Source organism: Ornithorhynchus anatinus, chromosome 3, assembly GCF_004115215.2.
Source record: "Ornithorhynchus anatinus isolate Pmale09 chromosome 3, mOrnAna1.pri.v4, whole genome shotgun sequence".
Lineage (NCBI taxonomy): Eukaryota > Metazoa > Chordata > Mammalia > Monotremata > Ornithorhynchidae > Ornithorhynchus > Ornithorhynchus anatinus.
This window is the reverse complement of record NC_041730.1, coordinates 48,896,733-48,916,793: the sequence shown is the minus strand read 5'-3', so window position 1 is coordinate 48,916,793 and position 20,061 is coordinate 48,896,733. Positions and strand designations below refer to the sequence as shown.

The 20,061-nt window shown below is 46.1% G+C and overlaps 1 protein-coding gene across 1 annotated transcript; it reads right to left on the bottom strand.

Annotated features, from left to right (window-relative positions):
- Nucleotides 1-970: 970 nt before the first annotated feature.
- SLC35G1 (solute carrier family 35 member G1) lies at nucleotides 971-18,752 on the bottom strand. Its single transcript, XM_029059847.1, has 3 exons — nucleotides 18,665-18,752; nucleotides 8,683-8,863; nucleotides 971-4,152 (listed from the first exon to the last, which is right to left on the bottom strand). The coding sequence occupies exons 1-3, from the start codon at nucleotides 18,750-18,752 to the stop codon at nucleotides 3,393-3,395; spliced, it is 1,029 nt and encodes a 342-aa protein (XP_028915680.1). The 3' UTR covers nucleotides 971-3,392.
- Nucleotides 18,753-20,061: the final 1,309 nt, after the last annotated feature.

Here is a 20,061-nt window from a genome sequence, read left to right as displayed (position 1 = left end):
GAGAGGTCAGCAGGGAGGCTGATGCATAGTCAAGGTGGGATAGGATAAGCGCTTGAATCAACAAGGTAGCAGCTTGGATGGAGAGAGAAAGGCAGATTTGGGGGGATGTTGTGAAGACTGAGTGAGTGGACAGGACAGATTGAACATGTGGGTTGAGTGAGATGAGTCGAGGATAATGCCAAGACAGGGAGAATGGTGACGCTGTCTGCAACGACAGAAAAGTCATGGGAAAGGCACGGTTTGGATGGGAGGATGAGGAGTTTAGCTTTGAGCAGTTTCCCATCTGTAAGATGGAGATTCAATGCCTGTTCTCCCTCCTACTTAGAACTTGAGCCCCATTTGGGGCACAGACTCTAACCAATCTGATGAGCAGCATGGCTCAGTGGAAAGAGCACGGGCTTTGGAGTCAGGGCTCATGAGTTCGAATCCCAGCTCTGCCACTTGTCAGCTGTGTGACTGTGGGCAAATCACTTAACTTCTCTGTGCCTCAGTTCCCTCATCTGTAAAATGGGGATTAAGACTGTGAGCCCCACGTGTGACAACCTGATTTCCCTGTGTCTACCCCAGCGCTTAGAACAATGCTCTGCACATAGTAAGCGCTTAACAAATACCAACATTATTATTAACTTATAATTAACAGCCCTCAGCACACTGCTTGGCACACAGTAAGCGCTTCAATGTGTCCACCAGACCTATTCTGTGTGGGTGAAGCTGGGGAGTTGAGTACCTGGGGAAGATCTGTCTTTCTTAATCTAAAAGCCAGCACACGGGCAGTAGGATGCTTATCGATGGAAGGTAATATTTGTCAGTCTTCAGATGTATCCCCCCAGCCCTCTCCACACTGATCAGAACAATCAGCTTGGGAAGCTGAAAGACGTTCATCACCAGTGTTATTCAAATTCCCTCCACTGCCATATTGCCTTCTACTCATGTTAAACTGCTTGGCTTGGACAGAAGGACACCTACTATGTTGTTTCTGAAATTTGAATTTATTTTGAGAAAATCTTATACAGTATACAATACTTCTAAATGCTTAAAAACAATAGAAAATAAATTAAAAAATAAGTTATAGGTTGATTTTTTTCCCTTTCAGATTTATGATTCAGATAGATCTATGATCACTCTTTTACTGTTACTGTATGAATACCAAAACATGCTTTACTCAACTCATTTTATTAGTGTTTACGAAATAAATATCTTATGAAAATATTCTTTCCTCTTTAAGAAATAGGAAATATAATCTCAAAATATACAATCCCAAAGTAACCGCTAAAACATGCAAGCTTTTATATATCTTATAACCTTCTAAAACTATTAAAAGATACTTAACCAAGTTTAACTAGCTAAATGAAGTGGAGAATGAGAGTAATTCTCTGGCTAAAATCCTAGGCAAACGATAAAATTGTTGCCTTAACGATCTGGTCACATCAGGCAATGTTTTTGGCTTGAGTTATTTTGATAATTATCTCAATTTTCCACCTCTTCATTTGTACGAACCTGGCTTTAGAGAGAGACAGAGTAAGGGAAAAAGATGAGAGGACACTAGGGTACTGATTTTGGCCTTGATCTCTAGGAGTGAACCGCTCCTCCACTGGAGGTAACGGAAATCTTGAAAACCTGAATACCTATTAGTGCGTAGGGTTAAACGGGACCCTACGAGAATGGCTTCGACTCAGTTGGAGGGAAAGCCACACTGCAAAATGATGCATTTCTGTCCATCCTCACTCTGGTCAGATTTCACTAGAGAATTATCTGCCCAGATGAAAGGGTGGGAAAGTCACTCAATTGGTTGCCATGAGGGCATAGTTTGTGGGGAATTTCCCATACTGCTAATGGTCAATGGGATTCAGGACCGTGACTGTGTTCAGTTGAACGCCTATGAGTTAAATGCAACCAATCGTTCCCCTCCGGGGGATTTTTGTGGCAAACTAGAAAGATCAGATTATACTCCCTACTCCCCAAACTACCTCCCCAACACCTGGGGGTACTACCCATTCTCTCCTCATTGCTGGAAGGATTCTTCAGCTGCTACGTTCCATTTAAACCCCTGGTGCAAACACGCCATTCATTTTGATGGACTTTTTGTGCAGAGCGAGAGAGTGCATCAAAACGACACATAGAAAGTCCAAGCAATCCCCTACGTGGGCAGTGTAAGTGAGAGTGCATCAAAACGACACATAGAAAGTCCAAGCAATCCCCTACGTGGGCAGTGTAAGTGACTACTAAGCTTTCTGTTCAAGGTGCTATAAAGATCAATGGAACAAGGAACCCATTAAAAGCAACAGGTCTTGGCATTGTAGAAATAACATAGAACAAATTGCATAAAGTTCCATAGGAAGAGATAGTCTATAAAAATCAGCTTGCCAATGCTGCTGAAAAAAAAACAACATTCCAAGGTAAAATAGAGATCTCTATTTGTTGATTTCGGTTATAAGATTAGCAAAAATAGTAATCTAAAACCCTGAGTTATTTTCCCTTGGTGAAGCTAGATAGCCCAAAATGAATTTCGAGCAAGTCAACTTAGCAGCAGCCTTCTTAGCAATGTGCGGGTAACGCTGACTTTGAGTCTCGTGATATGAATAGGACATTTTTAAAAATACTTTGCAAAATTTTGTATGGTGTTGTTATTAAAATACAAAAGGGTAGTTATGCCAACAACAGTTATTGAATACATTTAACCACAATTAGCTATTTTGGGACAATTCTCTGCCAATACTTTGGAAACTCCAATGAAAGGTGCAGTGAATGGTTAAAAGAAAAATAAGTCCATGAGAGTTAAAAAAAAAAAAAGAGAGAGGCACCATAAATTACATTATTCGAAAAAAGCAAGCAGATAGCTTATATGAAAAATTTCAGCTTAGTAAAACTTAAAATGGTTAAAGCACCTAATTGAAAATGTGAGTCCAGGAAATAAATCACTATTTCAGAGTCACCAAAGCAGTATTAATATATGCTAACGGTAAGCCCTTGACCTGTACATTGTTCAAGGTTATCATTCTAAAGCATGCCTGCCCTCCGCATAGCTAATGCAGTTGTCAGAACTCAGAGTAAACAGGGAGATATGCAGGGAAAAAAAATCAGCCCCTGGAAAAGAGTTCTGCAAAGGGATTGGCTGAGGAATTAACAATGATTTACACAACTAACGATCCAGAGTCCCCCCTGGGGTCAAAGGCAAGTCGGTCCACCGGACAGAGGGGCCTGGAGCCCCAACCTACTTAGTTCCATGTCCTTAATGCCAATGTCAACACACCGTTTGTCCCGCACAACATCACTCACCAAAAGAATATTCAAGAACTGAGCTCACTAATAACGGGAAGTTACAAAATGTGAACATGTGAAAAATTAGCCAAAAGATCATTTGTAAAAATCGTGCGTGTGTTCCTGAGATGAGATCAGATTTCAGAGTGAGGTCTTGAATGGGAACTCTGGTACCACTTACGAATCGCGGTTCCAGAGCTACTGGCTACAACGCACAGGGCCCCCCCAACCGTCCACCACGTGGGTACATTATTGAGGAAAAGAACCTGCAGGATGAAAGCAAAGACCACATCCATGGTTTTCATTATGGCCACAGGTCCTGCTCTTTCTATCTGTACTGCTTTAGTGAGGAAGATCTGCCCCCCCAGACCAAAAAGCCCTATTAATATCAGAAACAATCGATCTAATCCACAGTGAGGTAGACGCCACTCTCCTATGACAAAGAGGGCCAGGATGCATTCAATGAGCCCGATGACCACGTAATACCATATAGTCAGAAGGTAATGTACAGATTTGCCCATCTTTCTTAGAATTACAAGAGTCAAAGCAGCCCCAATTGCACCTCCTAAAGCTGCTAAGGTCCCCTTGAGGTGGTTCGAATAGTTTCCTTCCATCCCGGCAGTGTTGGAGCCAAACAGGAAAGGGGGTCTTGCAATGAGCACCACACCAGTGATGGTAAAGATGGTGAAAAGTAGGTCCCAAATGCTGTATTTTTCCTTGAGGAATATCCAAGCAAATATTGAAGTAAAAACAGGGCTGCTAAACGTGATCACGGTGGCATCGGCAAGAGGCATAACCTGGAAGGCATAGTAGAGAAGAATCATCGCCGTGGACCCAAGGACTCCCCTAAGGAAGAGGAAACCTCGTTTTCCTTTCGGTCCCCAAAATCCTGTCCTGGGGGAAAAAAAAAACAAAACACACACACAAAAAATCACATTAAGCATATTGGGACACTTCGAATTTTAGAAATTTTAGTTGCATTTTGAACAGTCTTGTCCTGGGCAAAGTATTAGGTACTAAGGGTATTGGGACACTTCAAATTTTAGAAATTTTTGCTGCATTTTGATGAGTCTTGCCGGGTATTCTCCTCAGAAGCACTGATGTGCTACTGAAATACACATTAAAGACAAAGTGGACTGCGCTACGTTCCCAAGACATGAGGATGACTCTTGCAGGCCCCACGAAGGGAGCGTGACTGCTTCAGGTCCCGAGGCCTGGCCTGGCGTGAGGTCATCTGGGACCGGGGATATCTTGGCTCCAGAGCCGGAATCCAAGGAAGGGCAACCTTCCACCCTGGAGCCCAATAGCAGTACATGTTTCAAGGAAGATTGGGACAGTCGCCTCATGGGAAAAAGCCACAGCTTGTTTGGGCTGCTCGTGAATACGCTCCTTAATTCCAAGAGCCAAAGCTGATGGGAGTTACGTTTGCACAGCTGAATCTAGGTGAGCAGCTCCCTCTCACCCCATCAACTGTTTCTTCTCAACTGGCCGATCTCAAGGAATACCTTAACTCCAATGTAACGTTAGGGAATAAGGCCTAACGAATCAAGTCCTGAGTTGATATTAATGCACAGCAAGAGAAGGGAGAGAACCACAGATAATTCTGAAGATCACAGCAGAATGAGAAACTATGAAGCAGACAGCATAAGAAGGATAGATTTTACTTTTGATGTGGGCACATGGGAATAGCCAAGTCTCCACAAATGTTCTGGTAGTAGTTAGTAGTAAGCAAAGAAAAAAAATACAGATCAAGAAGACAGCAACAATCCTAGATGCCATCAGCAGTGAGGTAAATGGATACCACGATAAGGAGAGCCAAAAAGAGATTACCTAGGCAGAGGTACAGATGATTTAAAGGATAACTTAACTGAGCTAAGCCAACATGACTACCCAGGATGCCAACCTTTCACTTTGAGCAGGAGGGGGCGGGGAGTCAAACGAGAAGTTGTGGCTCTCTGAAGGGAGTGAGAACGGGTACAGGGACTCTAGCCTGCTGCCCAGAGGGCCAAGTCCCAGGCAGTTATGGAGTGAAATCAGTTGGACACTAGAACTCTTTCCCTTCACCTGGCTCCTTCACCTCGGCCCTTCAATACTTCTCTTCCACTTTTGGCCATCCTCTGGACTCATCTGAGGCAGAAAACTGCCAGGGTATGCTGCATCGTCACACTTCCTGCCAGCCAAGAGTGCAGCTGAATTCCCCTCTGGGACCCTGTGCTTCGATGATGGAGGTCATAATACTCTCTGTAGTTGCTCTGTACTTGGATAAATGAGTCCAGTCCAGCTGGAGTCAGGGAGGTTGGGGAGGAAATGAGAGGGAGTGGGATCACCTTATCACCACCACAAAGTCCCGAGAAGCAAAGTAATTCTAAAACTTCATAGCGAGAACTCAACTGGTGTATTATCAACTTATATAATACAGGCATAACAAGATTCATATCCCACAGACTCAAATATGATTCGTTAATTTCCTGCTCCAGAACTGACAGTGACATGAGCCCTTTCAGATATTTAAGTGACACTGTAGATCACTCCCTTCAAGGTTACCAGGGCTTTCTTGATCCCCATGAATCCCAACACGGTCTACCGGAAGAAGCCTGGGCCTGGGAGTCATAGGACCTGGGTTCTAACCTTGGCTCTGCCAATTACTTGCTCTGTGACCTTAGGAAAGTCACTTCACTTTTCTATACCTCGGTTGGCTCCTGTTCTCCCTCTTAGACTGTGAGCCCCATATGGGAGAGTGATTGGGTCCAACCTGATTATCTTGTATCTACCCAACACTTAGAACAGTGCCTGGCAGTAAGCGCTTGAACACAATAAGTAATAATAACAACCGTGGCCCATTCCTCCCAACTCCAAGTCTTTTTTTTGTAACCAGGGATTCACATAGTTCCCCCTCCAGCTGTAGGCTATCACCGCCACTTCTAACACAAAGGGGACTGGAGACAAATCTGTAATTATGTACATATATGTAATTTACTTATTTCTATTAATGTCAGTCTCCTTCTCCGGACCATAAGCTCGCTGTGGGGAGGGAATGTGTCTGTTTACAGTTATACCACACTCAAACCAAGTGCTTGGCCCGGTGCTCTGCACGCAGTAAACTCTCAATAAATGGAACTGAATGAATGGATGAGACTCTCTAGGAGCCCGAAGACCAGGTTCTCGAGTCCCAACCCTGGCTCCTTGCCCCACACTGGGGCCAGCTGGTTTGGTCAGACCTAGCCAAAGTCCTCCTGGAGTGTGGCAAATTCCTTCCTGCAGGACATCTCAAGTGTCAGTGATTTCCAGAAGTTTAGGAGTTTACAGCTGACTATAGCAATTCCTCACTAGCACCTCTGTCCCTAGATAATGACGGTCTTTGTTAAGCGCTTACTATGTGCCAAGCACTGTTCTAAGTGCTGATGTTAGCTCCCTGTCACCATCACCTGATTCCAGGGGCTTTTTGAGCTGGGAAAAGAGACAGCAATGCCCCACCAAGTCCTGCAGCTTCAGTTAAAGAAAGGAAAGCAAGGGAGGGAAGGGAGAGCAGCTGAAGGTTCTGTCTTGGGCAGCACAGAATCAGGCTTGGAGAAAGAACTCTCCATCCCTTCCATCCTGGCCCCAGCTGGGCCTCCTCCCACTACAATCTCTAGCAGAACAGAGAACACCAACTGCAAGTTTCTGTTTTGAAAGGGGCCCAGCAGAGGGGCAGGGTGAGAGGAGGAAGAGGTAGAGAAGGGCTGTCTTCCTCGTATATTAAGTGGGGGTGGGGCTTTCTGATCCTATTAGTGAATCTGTCCACAATTAGTACATGAAGATCAGTGGGTTTCAGTTACGGTCATTTGGATCAGGGATGTATACCTGTACCAGATTTCCAATTTTTGTTTTAATGCACTTCAACTTAATATATTTTCAAGGTTTTTAAAGAAAAGATCAAATTCAGGAAAAATACCAAAGTCCTCCAACTCCCTGCTCCACAGTTTAAAGGAGACTGACCCCAGAGGGGGGGAAAAAATCCCAAAATACAACCACCAAAAAACAGGTAGTCCAGTTAAAAAAGAGCAAGGCTCTGGGAGTCAGAAGATGCAGGTCCTGGTCCCACCTCTACCATTAGCTGATTGTGTGACCTTGAGCAAGTCACTTAAGCCTCTCTGGGCCTCAGTTTCCTGATCTGTAAAACTGGGATATTCTCTACTTATCAGATCGTGAGGCTTGGGCACCGTCCTGTCTGATAACCCCTCATCTTCCCTATTGCTCAGAAAGGCTTGGTCCCTGGGAAGCATTTAATAAATACCAATCTTACCATAAGCCCCACGCAGTGTACCCAGGACTCTCCATCGATTTTTGCACGTGGCAGAGACCAGGGGCAGTGGGAGAAGCGATGTGGTGTGAGAAACCCGAGGCAAGATTTCCAGGCAGGTAGCCGGTTCTTGAGAATGCTGGGGAAGACTGGGTCCATGGACCACAAGAGCGCCAAAGATTGGTTACCAGGGTGGAGCATACTTGTTCCTAACACAGGGCATTAAAGCAGTTTACTGAAATATAGCCCATCTTTCTGACGGCAAATTTCTTTAGTTTACAGTAGGAAAAGAAAATGCTCTGAAAAAGCTAATCAAATCAGTGGAATCATCAATATAGTTCCACAAAAATAAGCACATGCCCAAGCGCCCGGGGCCTAAAAGAGTTCAACGTGGCCCTAAATGAAAATTAGGCAGCACAGTGAGAAGAAACAAATAATAAAACTTCATTAACTTGGCCTGGGAATGTACCCATGTGAAGAACTGAAAAGTGGGCAATGAGGTTTTATCTCAGAACCGCGTGTGGGCTACAGAGAGGGAACATTAGGTACATTAAATGGTATATCTGTAAACATCAGGATGGATGCCAAGGAGGGCAACATAATTCCCCTAAACCATTTTTGGGTTGGAATCTGACCCAATAATGGCATCTAGGTTCTTATGAGTATCAGTGTGTGTGCTCAGCTTAGACTTAGTTTCCTCTTGACTGTGCTGGCAGGAAATGTCTTTTAGGCTGCAGTTTTCCTCCCTGCACATCTACCAAGTTCTGAGGCTTAAAAAAACAAGCAAACCAAAAAAACCCAAAAAAACACCAAACATATACAACTCTTCTGGTAATCAAAAAAAGCCTGCCATTCTAAGGCAACAATAGAGCACATGAAAGAAGTAGTCGAGAGATCATAAATTCCACATTAGGGAGGTATTCTCCTTGTAGCTCCTTTTTGTCCTTTTTGGACCAAGTGCTGGTATTTTGTCTACACTGGCTACAGAGACTATTTGTGCAAGGTTATCCAAGGCAGCAAAAGGAGTAGGTGGAGATGTTGAAAAAGAGGGATGGAAAATATGGGCAAATGACATCGAGAAGGGCTGGGGGGATTCTTAACAACTGATTAGTACACTCACATTTTAGATGTTTGAAAATACTTACTTTTTGTATATTAAGAAAGGAAGAATGAATAGCATTTGAAATGCACACCGAAACGCACTAATTTCCACTGAATGGACATCCTCAATTTTTTTTACAAATAAAGAGGCCACTGAGAAAAGGAAGGCAGACAATAATGTATAAAATAAGCCAAGTCCATGGCAGGATGATTTCTTCTTGGCATCTATGAAAAAGATGAAATTCCAGTTAGTTACTAATTTCCATTTATCAGTTCCAAATGGTCGCTCAATTTAGTAAAAAAAACAGAAAGGTATGCAGCAAGAATTTACAATCCCCTAAGCATTTGGACTTAAGGACATCTTCTCACTCCACCTGGGTTATTTTTTCCACCCACCGGATGGCAATGGCAGAGCCAGGCTCTGGGGCCTTGGTGACTGGCTCCACCCCAGTGATTGTTTTGATGAGCACTTGAGGTTGATCACTGATGGGGTTCTCACAGACTACAGGAGAGTAGGTGGAACATGCTTGGCTAACCCTGTATTCGGTTATGCCGCGGGCCCCTCCTCCACGAAGAGAGGGGCCGTCCCTGTTTTGTGGCCCTGAGGAAAGTCTTCCTGAATGCTTGCTTCCCCTGGGGTCAAGTCTGGAGCCCTTGGCCGTCCCCCTCCCCGTGCCCCCTTAAGCCCCATTCCTGCAGGGAAGAAGGAATAAGATGGGATCCCGACTGCTAGCTCCCAACATGATCTTCAGGGCCGGAAGGGGGCTGCCCAATGACTGCGTCCACCTCCACACTTCCTCCCAACACTGCTTGAGTGAAGTCCGGCCTCCTCCCCTTTCCCCAAACTGAGGATGTGACGAGGCTGGCCTGAAGTCATCTCATCCCTACCCAATGAATAGCGCAGTCCTCCTCTCTTCTCCATGTCTCCCAACCAATTCCATCTCGTTCTGTTTCCCACACCACCTAGGGGCACTGGAAAGGTTGAAATTAAGGTCTACTAAGCTGGAGCAGGAAAGAGCCTGAGGCCTGCCCCCTTCAAACGCTGCTCTAGCTATAGGTTTTAACTTCTTGTTAACTTGGCCAGATCTTAGTCTCGTTGGTAATTTATTTTTCTATTCCACAAAAATTGTGGAATTTGTTGCCTATTATTATGCACCAAGCACCGTGTTAAGCTCAGGGATAAATATATTTTAAGTACATTCTCTCTCCCACATGGGGCTCATGGCCTAAAGGCGAGGAAGAACAGATTCCCCACTGAATCCCCACTTTACAGTTGAAGAAACTGAGGGACAGAGAAGTTATGTAACTTGCCCATGGTCACATGGTAGGTAAGTGGTGGAACGAGTATTTTAATGCCCCCTTCCACCCATGTAAAACGGGCTGTCTACAAAGCAGAACAAACAGTGGTATTTATTGAGCACTTTCTTTGTGCCAAGCTCTGTACTAAGTGCCTGGAAAAGCAAAATGGAATCAGTAGACATAATCCCTGGCATCAAGGAGCTTACAATCTAGCAGGACTGTTTATATAAAGAAGCAGTGTCATCTAGTGAAAAGAGCAGGAGCTTGGGAGTCAGAGGACCTGGGTTCTAATCCCGCCTCCACTTCTTGCCTGCTGTGTTCTTGCCTGCTGTGTGACCTTGAGCAAGTCACTTAACATCTCTGTGCCTCGGTTCCCTCATGCACAAAATAGAGATTCAATACCTGTTCTCCCTCTGTCCCACGGTGACCCTCCTGAGCTAGCAGGCGGAACTCCGAAGTGACGGTGGGATAATGCCCCCACAACCAAAACTGCTAGACTGACAGCCCAAGCCGGGAATACAGATGGTGTCCCTTGCCTCCTTGCCAATCAAATTAGGTACGGAGGAGGGGTGAGGGCAGAGATTGGATAAACTGAGGCCGGAAGCTGGAATGGCCTAGGAACACAGGTGATAAACACCTGCAGCCCCTCACCTTCATTGCAGAGGATTGAGACTTGCAGGAGCCGGCTGCAGGTTGTCTGTGTCCAGAGCGTGAGAAGCCCGCTCTGCCTGCACCAAGTGAGGAGCCTTGGGATGGGTGAATGTCCGGTTCCAAGAACCCGTCCCCAGGGTGAAGGGTGACACCCTCCTACTTGGATCGTGAACCCTGTGTAGGACTCGATTACCTTTGATCGACCCAGGGCTTACTACAGCGCTTGACACATAGTCAATTGGATTTATTGAGTGCTTACTGTGTGCAGAGGCCTGAAAAAGCACTTGGGAAAGTGGTCAACAAATACCACAGTTCCTATTTATCTGCCACAATTAATTGATCAGTGCTATTGCACACTGAGGGCAAAACGCTCTCTATTGATTAAACTGTAAGCCCGTCAATGGGCAGGGATTGTCTGTATATGTTGCCAAATTGCACATTCCAAGCACTTAGTACAGTGCTCTGCACATAGTAAGTGCTCAATAAATATTATTAAATGAATGAGAGTTGGGGGCAACAGAATTAAAAGACACAATCTCCATCCAAACTTGCCTACACCTGCTGTCTCCACTTCCTCTCCAAATGTCTACTTTATCCCCTTCAATCTAGTTTCCACCCCCTTCACTCCACAAAAGTTGCCCTTTCTAAGGTCACCAATGACCTTCGCGGCAAATTCTACAGCCTCCACTCCATCCTAATCATCCTAGCTGCCTTTAGCACCGTGGACCGCCTCCCTCCTCCTTGAAACTTTATCCAACTTTGGCTTCAGTGACTCCGTCCTTTCTTGGTTGTCCTCTTAGGTCTCCGACCGTTCCCTCTCAGTCTCTTTTGCTGGCTCCTCCTCCGCTTTCCACCTTCTGACAGTGAGGTGAGGGGTCCCTCAAGGCTTAGTTCTGGGTTCCCTTCTATTCCCCATTTACACCCACTCCCTTGGAGAACTCATCTGGTCCCACAGCATCGATTACCCATGGCTTCAATTTCAACTACATCTCCAGCCCTGACCTCTCCTTCTCTGCAATCTCACATTTCCTCCTGCTTTCAGGACATCTCTATCTGGATTTCCCACCAACACCTCAAAGGAAACATGTCCAAAAGTGAATATTCACACCCAAACCCTGTCCTCACCTGTCTTTCCCAACACTGCAGACATTACCACCCTCCTCTTTACCTCACAAGCCTGCAACCTTGGCGTGATCCTCATCTCTCTCGTACAATCCACGCATTCAATCTGTTACCAAATCTTGTCGGTTCTACCTTCGCAACGTCATTAAAACCCACCCTTTTCCTTCCAAACTGCTACTATGCCAATCTATGCACTTATCCTATCCTACCCATCTACTTTCTCAGGGACCTCCCTGCTCCTCTCTAACCCACTCCAATATATACTTCACTCCGCTGCAGGGTAACATTTTACTAAACTACCATTTAGTCGACATCTACCCACTCTTCAAAAACCTCCAGTGGTTGTCCATCCACCTCCACATTAAACAGAAACTCCTCACCTTAGGCTTTAAATTACTTACCCCCTCCTACCTAGCCTCACTGATCGACTACAGCTCAGCCCACACTCTCCTACTGGGGCCAGTTTGCTCACCGTGCCCCGATCTCGTCGCTCTCGCTGCACATCCCCCCTCTGGCCTGGAACTCCCTCCCTTTCTCTCTCGCCAGACTCTCCCCACTTTCAAAGCCGAATTATTGTCACACCTCCTCCAAGAGGCCTTCTCTGATTAAGCCCTCTTTTCCCCTCCGTTCCCTCTCTCTTCTACCTCATTGATGAATTTGGACCTGCGCCCTTTGGGCATTTGATATTTGCCCCACAGCACTTATATATGTATCTATAAATTACTTGTATTAATGTCTCCCTCCCCTCTACTCCATTCTAATCATCCTTAGACCTCAGCTTTGACATTGCCTTTGACACCGTGGACTGCCCCCTCCTTGAAACTAGACTGTAAGCTCACTGTCTTTCTATCACCTCCTTCTGTACTCTCCCAAGTACCTTGTGCAGTACTCTGCACACAGTAAGCACTCAATAAATGCGACTGCTTGATCGAATGATCCCTGCCCTCAAAGAACTTGCAATCTGATGGGGGGGGTGGGGAATCAGACTGTAAAATAAATTGCCGATAGGAGGAAGTAATAAAGATATACACATAAGGGCTGGGGCCAACAAGTGAATGCACAGGCGACACAGAAATGCTGAAATTCTGGTAAGGGAGGATATAGGTTGGAGAGGTGAGAGGTTAATGATGGAAGACCTTCTGAAAATGTGATTTCAGAAGGGTTTTGAAGGTGGGAGGTCAGTGAGTGGCCTGCCAAATAAAAAGCGGGAAGAAGAGAGTGAGCCAGAGGGCAAGCCCTTATATTAAGCGCTTAGGACAGCACAATGTAAGCGCTCAATAAATATGATTGAATAAACGAGAGCCGCAGCATCAGGAGAGTAAGGAAAGAAGAGCAAGGACAAGTAGGGGAAAGGAAAGTTGACTGAGTTACTACAAGCCAACGGTCAGGAGTTACTGCTTGATGTGAGAAAAATGAGCCAACGTTGCAGGTTTCTGACAGAGCAGAAAAATTGTTTTAGAAAAATGATCCACGCAGCAGAGTGAAGTATGGCCTGGAAAGGGGAGAGGCTGGAGACCGTGTGGCTTGAATGGAGGCTGATTTAACAATCAAACTGAGGTACGACAAGTGCCCGAACAAGTCTGGATGGAGAGGAAGAGTCGGATTCTTCCTCCTTTGTGGCACAGGAGGAACTGACAGAATTTGGTGACAGACTGGGTGTAGGAGCTGAATACACACCATTGATTGATTGAGGTGTCAAGGAAAATGCCAAAGTTGTAGACTTGGGAGACAGGGTGGTGTGTCATTGACTGGGCTGGAAAGTTAGGTGGAGGAATGGATTTGGGGGTGGGGGGAAGATTAGGATCTTAGTTTTAAACATTTTGCCAGTGGGATAGCCATGTAGCAATGTTCTGGAAGCAGGAGGAAGTGCAAGACTAGCGAGCAGGAGAGAGGTCAGGGGCAAGCAAGGAATATTGGGAGCCATCCACTTGGAGGTGGTAGTGGACCGAGGGGAGAAGATGAGCTCCCCAAGGGAGTGAATGCAAACTGAAAAGAAACAAGGACAGTTAGGGAGCAGAGACCACATTCAGGCAATCGGTTGAAAATGTGAGATAAGAGAACCCGGAGAGAACTGAGTTTGAAAAAAACAAAACTTAGCTAGTGTTTCCAAGGGAAGGAAGTGGTCAACAGCATCAAAGGCAGGCAAGAGATCAAGGACCCTTAGAATGGGGCATATTCCATTAGATTTAACACCTGGGATTGAACAGTGCTGTGATAAACAATCATAATAACGATGTTTATTGGGAGTCATAGCAGGTGTATGGTGTTTTGTACAGAGATTCATACAGAATGAACCTCATAGTCTCTTTTCCCACATCTTGGATGGGAAATGTTACCAGAAAACCAAAATTTGAAAGTAATGAACAATTTGGGCATATATTAAGCACTTTCTAGGTGCTTAGCCAACCCAGGAATAGAGGCAAGATAATCAGAGCAGACACTTAGTCCCCGCTATGCAGAGAATACGCATTCAACATACACAAGGGAGCATTTGACACGATAAGTTCCAGGAAGGAGCTCAGCAAGACGTAGGGAGAGCTGATATCTTATCACAGATTTTACCAGCAAAGTAGCTGAGGCCTAGAGGTCAAACAGCAGGCCAGTGGCAAAGCTGACTCCTGGAAACCACGGGTCTGGAGGACTGTTTGTTCCACTAGACTGCAATGCCTTAGTTTGTCATGTATTTTGCTTCAGCTGAGGTACTGTTCCCAGTAACTCAATAAGCCACTTTCAACGAGAAACCTCAAATACCTCTAATTAAACCTTGCAGTCCTAGTAATTAGAATGTGGGAGGGACTGGGCCACAAAAAAGTTTAAGAAGAAAAAAATAATTTCTTCTTCCTTCTCTTACCCTTTGCTCCTCCACCCTCACCACAAATTCAGGGATGAGAGCAATATGTACAACAGGTCAAGCATCAAGTTTGAAGGAACAAAATCAATCTAAAAATCTAATCAACTACCTCACTGAAAGTGAACTGCATTACTCAACGGCAAAGTATCAAAAACACTGAGCCCGTTATTGGGCAGGGTTGTCTCTGTTGCCGAACTGTACACACCAAGCCCTTAGTACAGTGCTCTGCACAGCGTAAGTGCTCAATAAATACTAACAAATGAATGAAAAACACTGCCAGAGCAATTGGGGTCCGGGTGGGGTGGGGAGAGACCCTGAAAGGGTCATTTTACGGTGTTTTTAATACTATTCTTCATTGTTACCAAAGATGACTTTGCTGCCCCAGTGGGATTACAGTCAATATAAGTGTGAGGACATACTCATTTCTATTAACAGAAGCAAATTCTACTAAGAGAAGCAGCGTGGCTCGGTGGAAAGAGCCAGAGGTCATGGGTTCTAATCCCGCTCTGCCGCTTGTCAGCTGTGTGACTTTGGGCCACCCACTTAACTTCTCTGGGCCTCAGTTACCTACCTGTAAAATGGGAGACTGAGACTGTGAACTCCACGTGGAACAACCTGATCACCTTGTATCTACCTTAATGCTTAGAACAGTGCTTGGCACAGTAAGCATTTAACAAATGCCATTATTATTGTTATTAAGGGAGAAGTATGTTAGGAAGGGTGCCAAAGCATGGTGGAGGGAAGCTCACAATTTCCTGTAATATTTAGTAATTGGGCCTAAAACGTGTCCACTCATGCATAACAGTTTGAATTTTTTTTTTTTGCTTTAAGTAGCAGTGAATGTGGTTTCTCTCCCTTCCTCCTAACTCTGAGCTGGAGGCCCAAGGGGTCTGTAATAATAATGATGGCGTTTGTTAAGCGCTTACTATGTGCCAAGCACTGTTCTAAGTGCTGTAACTCTGAGCTGGAGGGCCAGGGGTGTGTGTGTGGGGGTCCGTAATAATAATGATGGCATTTGTTAAGCGCTTACTATGTACCAAGCACTGTTCTAAGCACTGAGACCCGGGGGAGGGGCCTGTAACTCTAAGCCGGAGGCCCAGGGTGGGTCTGTAATAATAATGATGGCATTTGTTAAGCGCTTAGTATGTGCCAAGCACTGTTCTAAGTGCTGTAACTCTAAGTGGGAGGCCCGGGGGGCATCTGTAATAATAATGATGGCATTTGTTAAGCACTTACTATGTACCAAGCACTGTTCTAAGCACTTGTAACTCTTAGCTGGACGCCCGGGGTGGGGGGGTGGGGGGTGTCTGTAACTCTGAACCCGAGGTCCAGGGGGGTCTGTAATAGTAATGATGGCATTTGTTAAGCGCTTACTATGTGCCAAGCACTGTTCTGAGCACTGTAACTCTGGGCTGGAGGCCCAGGGGGGTCTGTAACTCTGAGCCAGAGGCCCAGGGTGGGTCTGTAATAATAATGATGGCATTTGTTAAGCGCTTACTATGTGCCAAGCGCTGTTCTAAGCACTAACTCTGAGCTGGAGGCCCGGGGGGGGGGGTACGTAATAATAATGATGGCATTTGTTAAGCGCTTACTATGTGCCAAGCACTGTTCTAAGCGCTTGGAAAGTACAATTCAGCAACAGATAGGGACAATCCCTGCCCGACAACGGGCTCACAGTCTAAAAAGGGACCGTAATACAAGTAGACAGGCATCAATTCCATCCAAAGAGATCAATTCATTCATTCCATCGTATCGATTGAGCGCTTCCTGGACGCAGAGCACTGTCCTAAGCGCTCGGGAAGTACAATTCAGCAACAGAGACAATCCCTACCCGATAACATGGTTAACAGTCTAAATGGGAGAGACAGCAAAAGAAACCGTAGTCAGCCATTGATACCATCAAAAAATAAATGGTGCTATTTGTTAAGCGCTTACTATGTGCAAAGCACTGTTCTAAACGCTGGGGGATACAAGGTGATCAAGTTGTCCCACGTGGGGTGTAAGCCCGTCAATGGGCAGGACTGTCTCTATCTGTTGCCGATTTGTCCATTCCAAGCGCTTAGTCCAGTGCTCTGCACAGAGTAAGCGGTCAATAAATACCATTGAATGAATGAAAAGAGATCAATCCATTTAATCCGTCATATCGATTGAGCACTTCCCGGACGCGGAGCACTGTCCTAAACGCTCGGCACGTACAATCGGGCAACGGAGAGAGACGGTCCCTGCTCAACCAGGGGCTGGGGTTCGAATCCCGGCCCTGCCACTCGTCAGCGATGTGACCGTGGGCAAGTCACTTAACTTCTCTGTGCCTCAGTTACCTCATCTGTAAAATAGGGATTAACTGTGAGCCCCACGTGGGACAACCTGATGACCCTGTATTTCCCCCAGCGCTTAGAACAGTGCTCTGCACATAGTAAGCGCTTAACAAATACCAATATTATTATTAAAATGGGGATGAAGACGGTGAGCCCCACGTGGGACCACCTGATGACCCTGGATCTCCCCCAGCGCTTAGAACAGTGCTCTGCACATAGTAAGCGCTTAACAAATACCAACATTAGTCCAAGCGCTTAGTCCAGTGCTCTGCACATAGCAAGCGCTCAATAAATACTACAGAGTGAATGAACTTCACTTCTCTGGGCCTGGGTGACCTCATCTGGAAAATGGGGAAGACGGTGAGTCCCACGTGGGACCACCTGATGACCCTGGATCTCCCCCAGCGCTTAGTACAGTGTTCTGCACATAGTAAGCACTTAACAAATACCAACATTATTAGTCCAAGCGCTTAGTCCAGTGCTCTGCACATAGCAAGCGCTCAATAAATACTACAGAGTGAATGAACTTCACTTCTCTGGGCCTGGGTGACCTCATCTGGAAAATGGGGGTGAAGACGGTGAGCCCCACGTGGAACCACCTGATGACCCTGGATCTCCCCCAGCGCTTAGTACAGTGCTCTGCACATAGTAAGTGCTTAACAAATACCAACATTATTAGTCCAAGCGCTTAGTCCAGTGCTCTGCACATAGCAAGCGCTCAATAAATACTACAGAGTGAATGAACTTCACTTCTCTGGGCCTGGGTGACCTCATCTGGAAAATGGGGGTGAAGACAGTGAGCCCCACGTGGGACCACCTGATGGCCCTGTATCATCCCAGCGCTTAGTACATAGTAAGCGCTTAACAGCTCTGCCACTTGTCAGCTGTGTGACTGTGGGCAAGTCACTTAACTTCTCTGGGCCTCAGTTCCCTCATCTGTAAAATGGGGATGAAGACTGTGAGCCCCAACGTGGGACAACCTGATTCCCCTGTGTCTACCCCAGCGCTTACAACAGTGCTCTGCACATAGTAAGCGCTTAACAAATAACATGATTATTATTAACACCTACCAACATTACGAGTCCAAGCGCTTAGTCCAGTGCTCTGCACATAGTAAGCGCTTAACAAATACCAACGTGATTAGTATTAACACCTACCAACATTACGAGTCCAAGGGCTTAGTCCAGTGCTCTGCACATAGTAAGCGCTTAACAAATACCAACATGATTAGTATTAACACCTACCAACATTACGAGTCCAAGGGCTTAGTCCAGTGCTCTGCACACAGTAAGCGTTTAACAAATACCAACGTGATTAGTATTAACACCTACCAACATTATGAGTCCAAGCGCTCGGCCCAGTGCTCTGCACACAGTAAGCGCTTAACAAATACCAACGTGATTAGCATTAACACCTACCAACATTACGAGTCCAAGCGCTCGGCCCAGTGCTCTGCACACGGTAAGCGCTTAATACCAACATGATTAGTATTAACACCTACCAGCATTACGAGTCCAAGCGGTCAGCCCAGTGCTCTGCACACAGTAAGCGCTTAACAAATACCAACATGATTAGTATTAACACCTACCAGCATTACGAGTCCAAGCGCTCGGCCCAGTGCTCTGCACACAGTAAGCGCTTAACCCATAGCAACATGATTATGATTAGCAGGGGGAGACAGAGGGAGAAGGAGTAGGCAGGCACCGATGTGGGTGGATCCAGAGGATCTAGAGAGAGAGCAACGGTTTGCAGGAGGGAAGTGTTCCCCGGGGGTGTTCCCAGACTCACCGGGGTGTCGGGGGCAGGGGTCGGTAACCCCGGGCCCCGCCGGAGGAGCCGCCGACAGGACCGGCCGCGACCCGTCCCCTGCCGGCATCCCGCGCCCGCCCGCTCCGGCCCTCCTGCGCATGCGCCCCCACCCACCGCCCCCCCCAGGACCGGCCCGCCCCCTTTCCTCCTCCGTCCCTTCGGGCCTGCATTCATTCATTCAGCCATTCGCCCGGGCGGGCATTCATTCATTCATTCGTTGCTGCCTGCATTCGTCCATGCCTGCATTCGACCCGTCGTCGGCTCGTTCGGGCGCGCGTTCATGCCTGCATGCCTGCGTTCATTCGTTCGTGCCTGCATTCAAGCGTTCGCTTGCTCGTTGGTGCAGGCGTTCATTCATTCATGCATCCGATCATTCGTTTGCTCCTTCGTGCAGGCGTTCATTCATGCATGCATCCGATCATTCGTTTGCTCCTTCGTGCAGGCGTTCATTCATTCATGCATCCGATCATTCGTTTGCTCCTTCGTGCAGGCGTTCATCCGTTCTTGCCTGCGTCCGTTCATTCATGCATCCGATCATTCGTTTGCTCCTTCGTGCAGGCGTTCATTCGTTCATGCATGCGTCCGCTCATTCATGCATGCACGCATGCATTCAGTCGTTCGTTTGTTCGCCCGTGCATGCCTCCGTTCATTCCTGCATCCGATCATTAGTTTGCTCCTTCGTGCAGGCGTTCATTCATTCATGCATCCGATCATTCGTTTGCTCCTTCGTGCAGGCGTTCATTCATTCATGCATCCGATCATTCGTTTGCTCCTTCGTGCAGGCGTTCATCCGTTCTTGCCTGCGTCCGTTCATTCATGCATCCGATCATTCGTTTGCTGCTTCGTGCAGGCGTTCATAGTAAGCGCTTAACAAATACCAACATTATTATTCAGTCATTCGTTCAATCATGCATGCGTTCATTCATTCATGCATGCACTCAATCATTCGTTTGTTCGTTCATGCATGCGTTCATCCATTCATCCATGCATTCAATCATTCGTTTGCTCGTTCGTGCATGCGTTCATTCGTTCATGCATGCACTCAATCATTCATTTGTTCGTTCATGCATGTGTGTATTCATGCATTCATGCATTCAATCATTCGTTTGTGCAGTTACGCATGTGTTCATTCATTCATGCATGTATTTACTCATTCGTTTGTCCGTTCATTCAGGCATTCAATCATTTGTTCATTCATTCATGCATTCGTTCATTCATTCATGCATACATTCAATCATCCGTTTGTTCATGCATGCATGCGTACATTCAACTGTTCGTTCATTCATTCATTCATTCTGGCAATCAATCATTCGTTTCTTCATTCATTCATGCATTAATCCATGCATTCATGCATTCAATCATTCGTGTGTTCATTT

What these genes read in the sequence shown, in the direction of transcription:
- SLC35G1 (XM_029059847.1), bottom strand. Translation starts at nt 18,752, where the DNA reads ATGCCGGCAGGGGACGGGTCGCGGCCGGTCCTGTCGGCGGCTCCTCCG. An exon ending in CCCCTGCCCCCGACACCCCG is followed by an intron (nt 8,864 to 18,664) that starts GTGAGTCTGGGA and finishes TCTTTTTCATAG; the next exon opens with ATGCCAAGAAGAAATCATCC. An exon ending in CCTTTCTTAATATACAAAAA is followed by an intron (nt 4,153 to 8,682) that starts GTAAGTATTTTC and finishes TTTTTCCCCCAG; the next exon opens with GACAGGATTTTGGGGACCGA.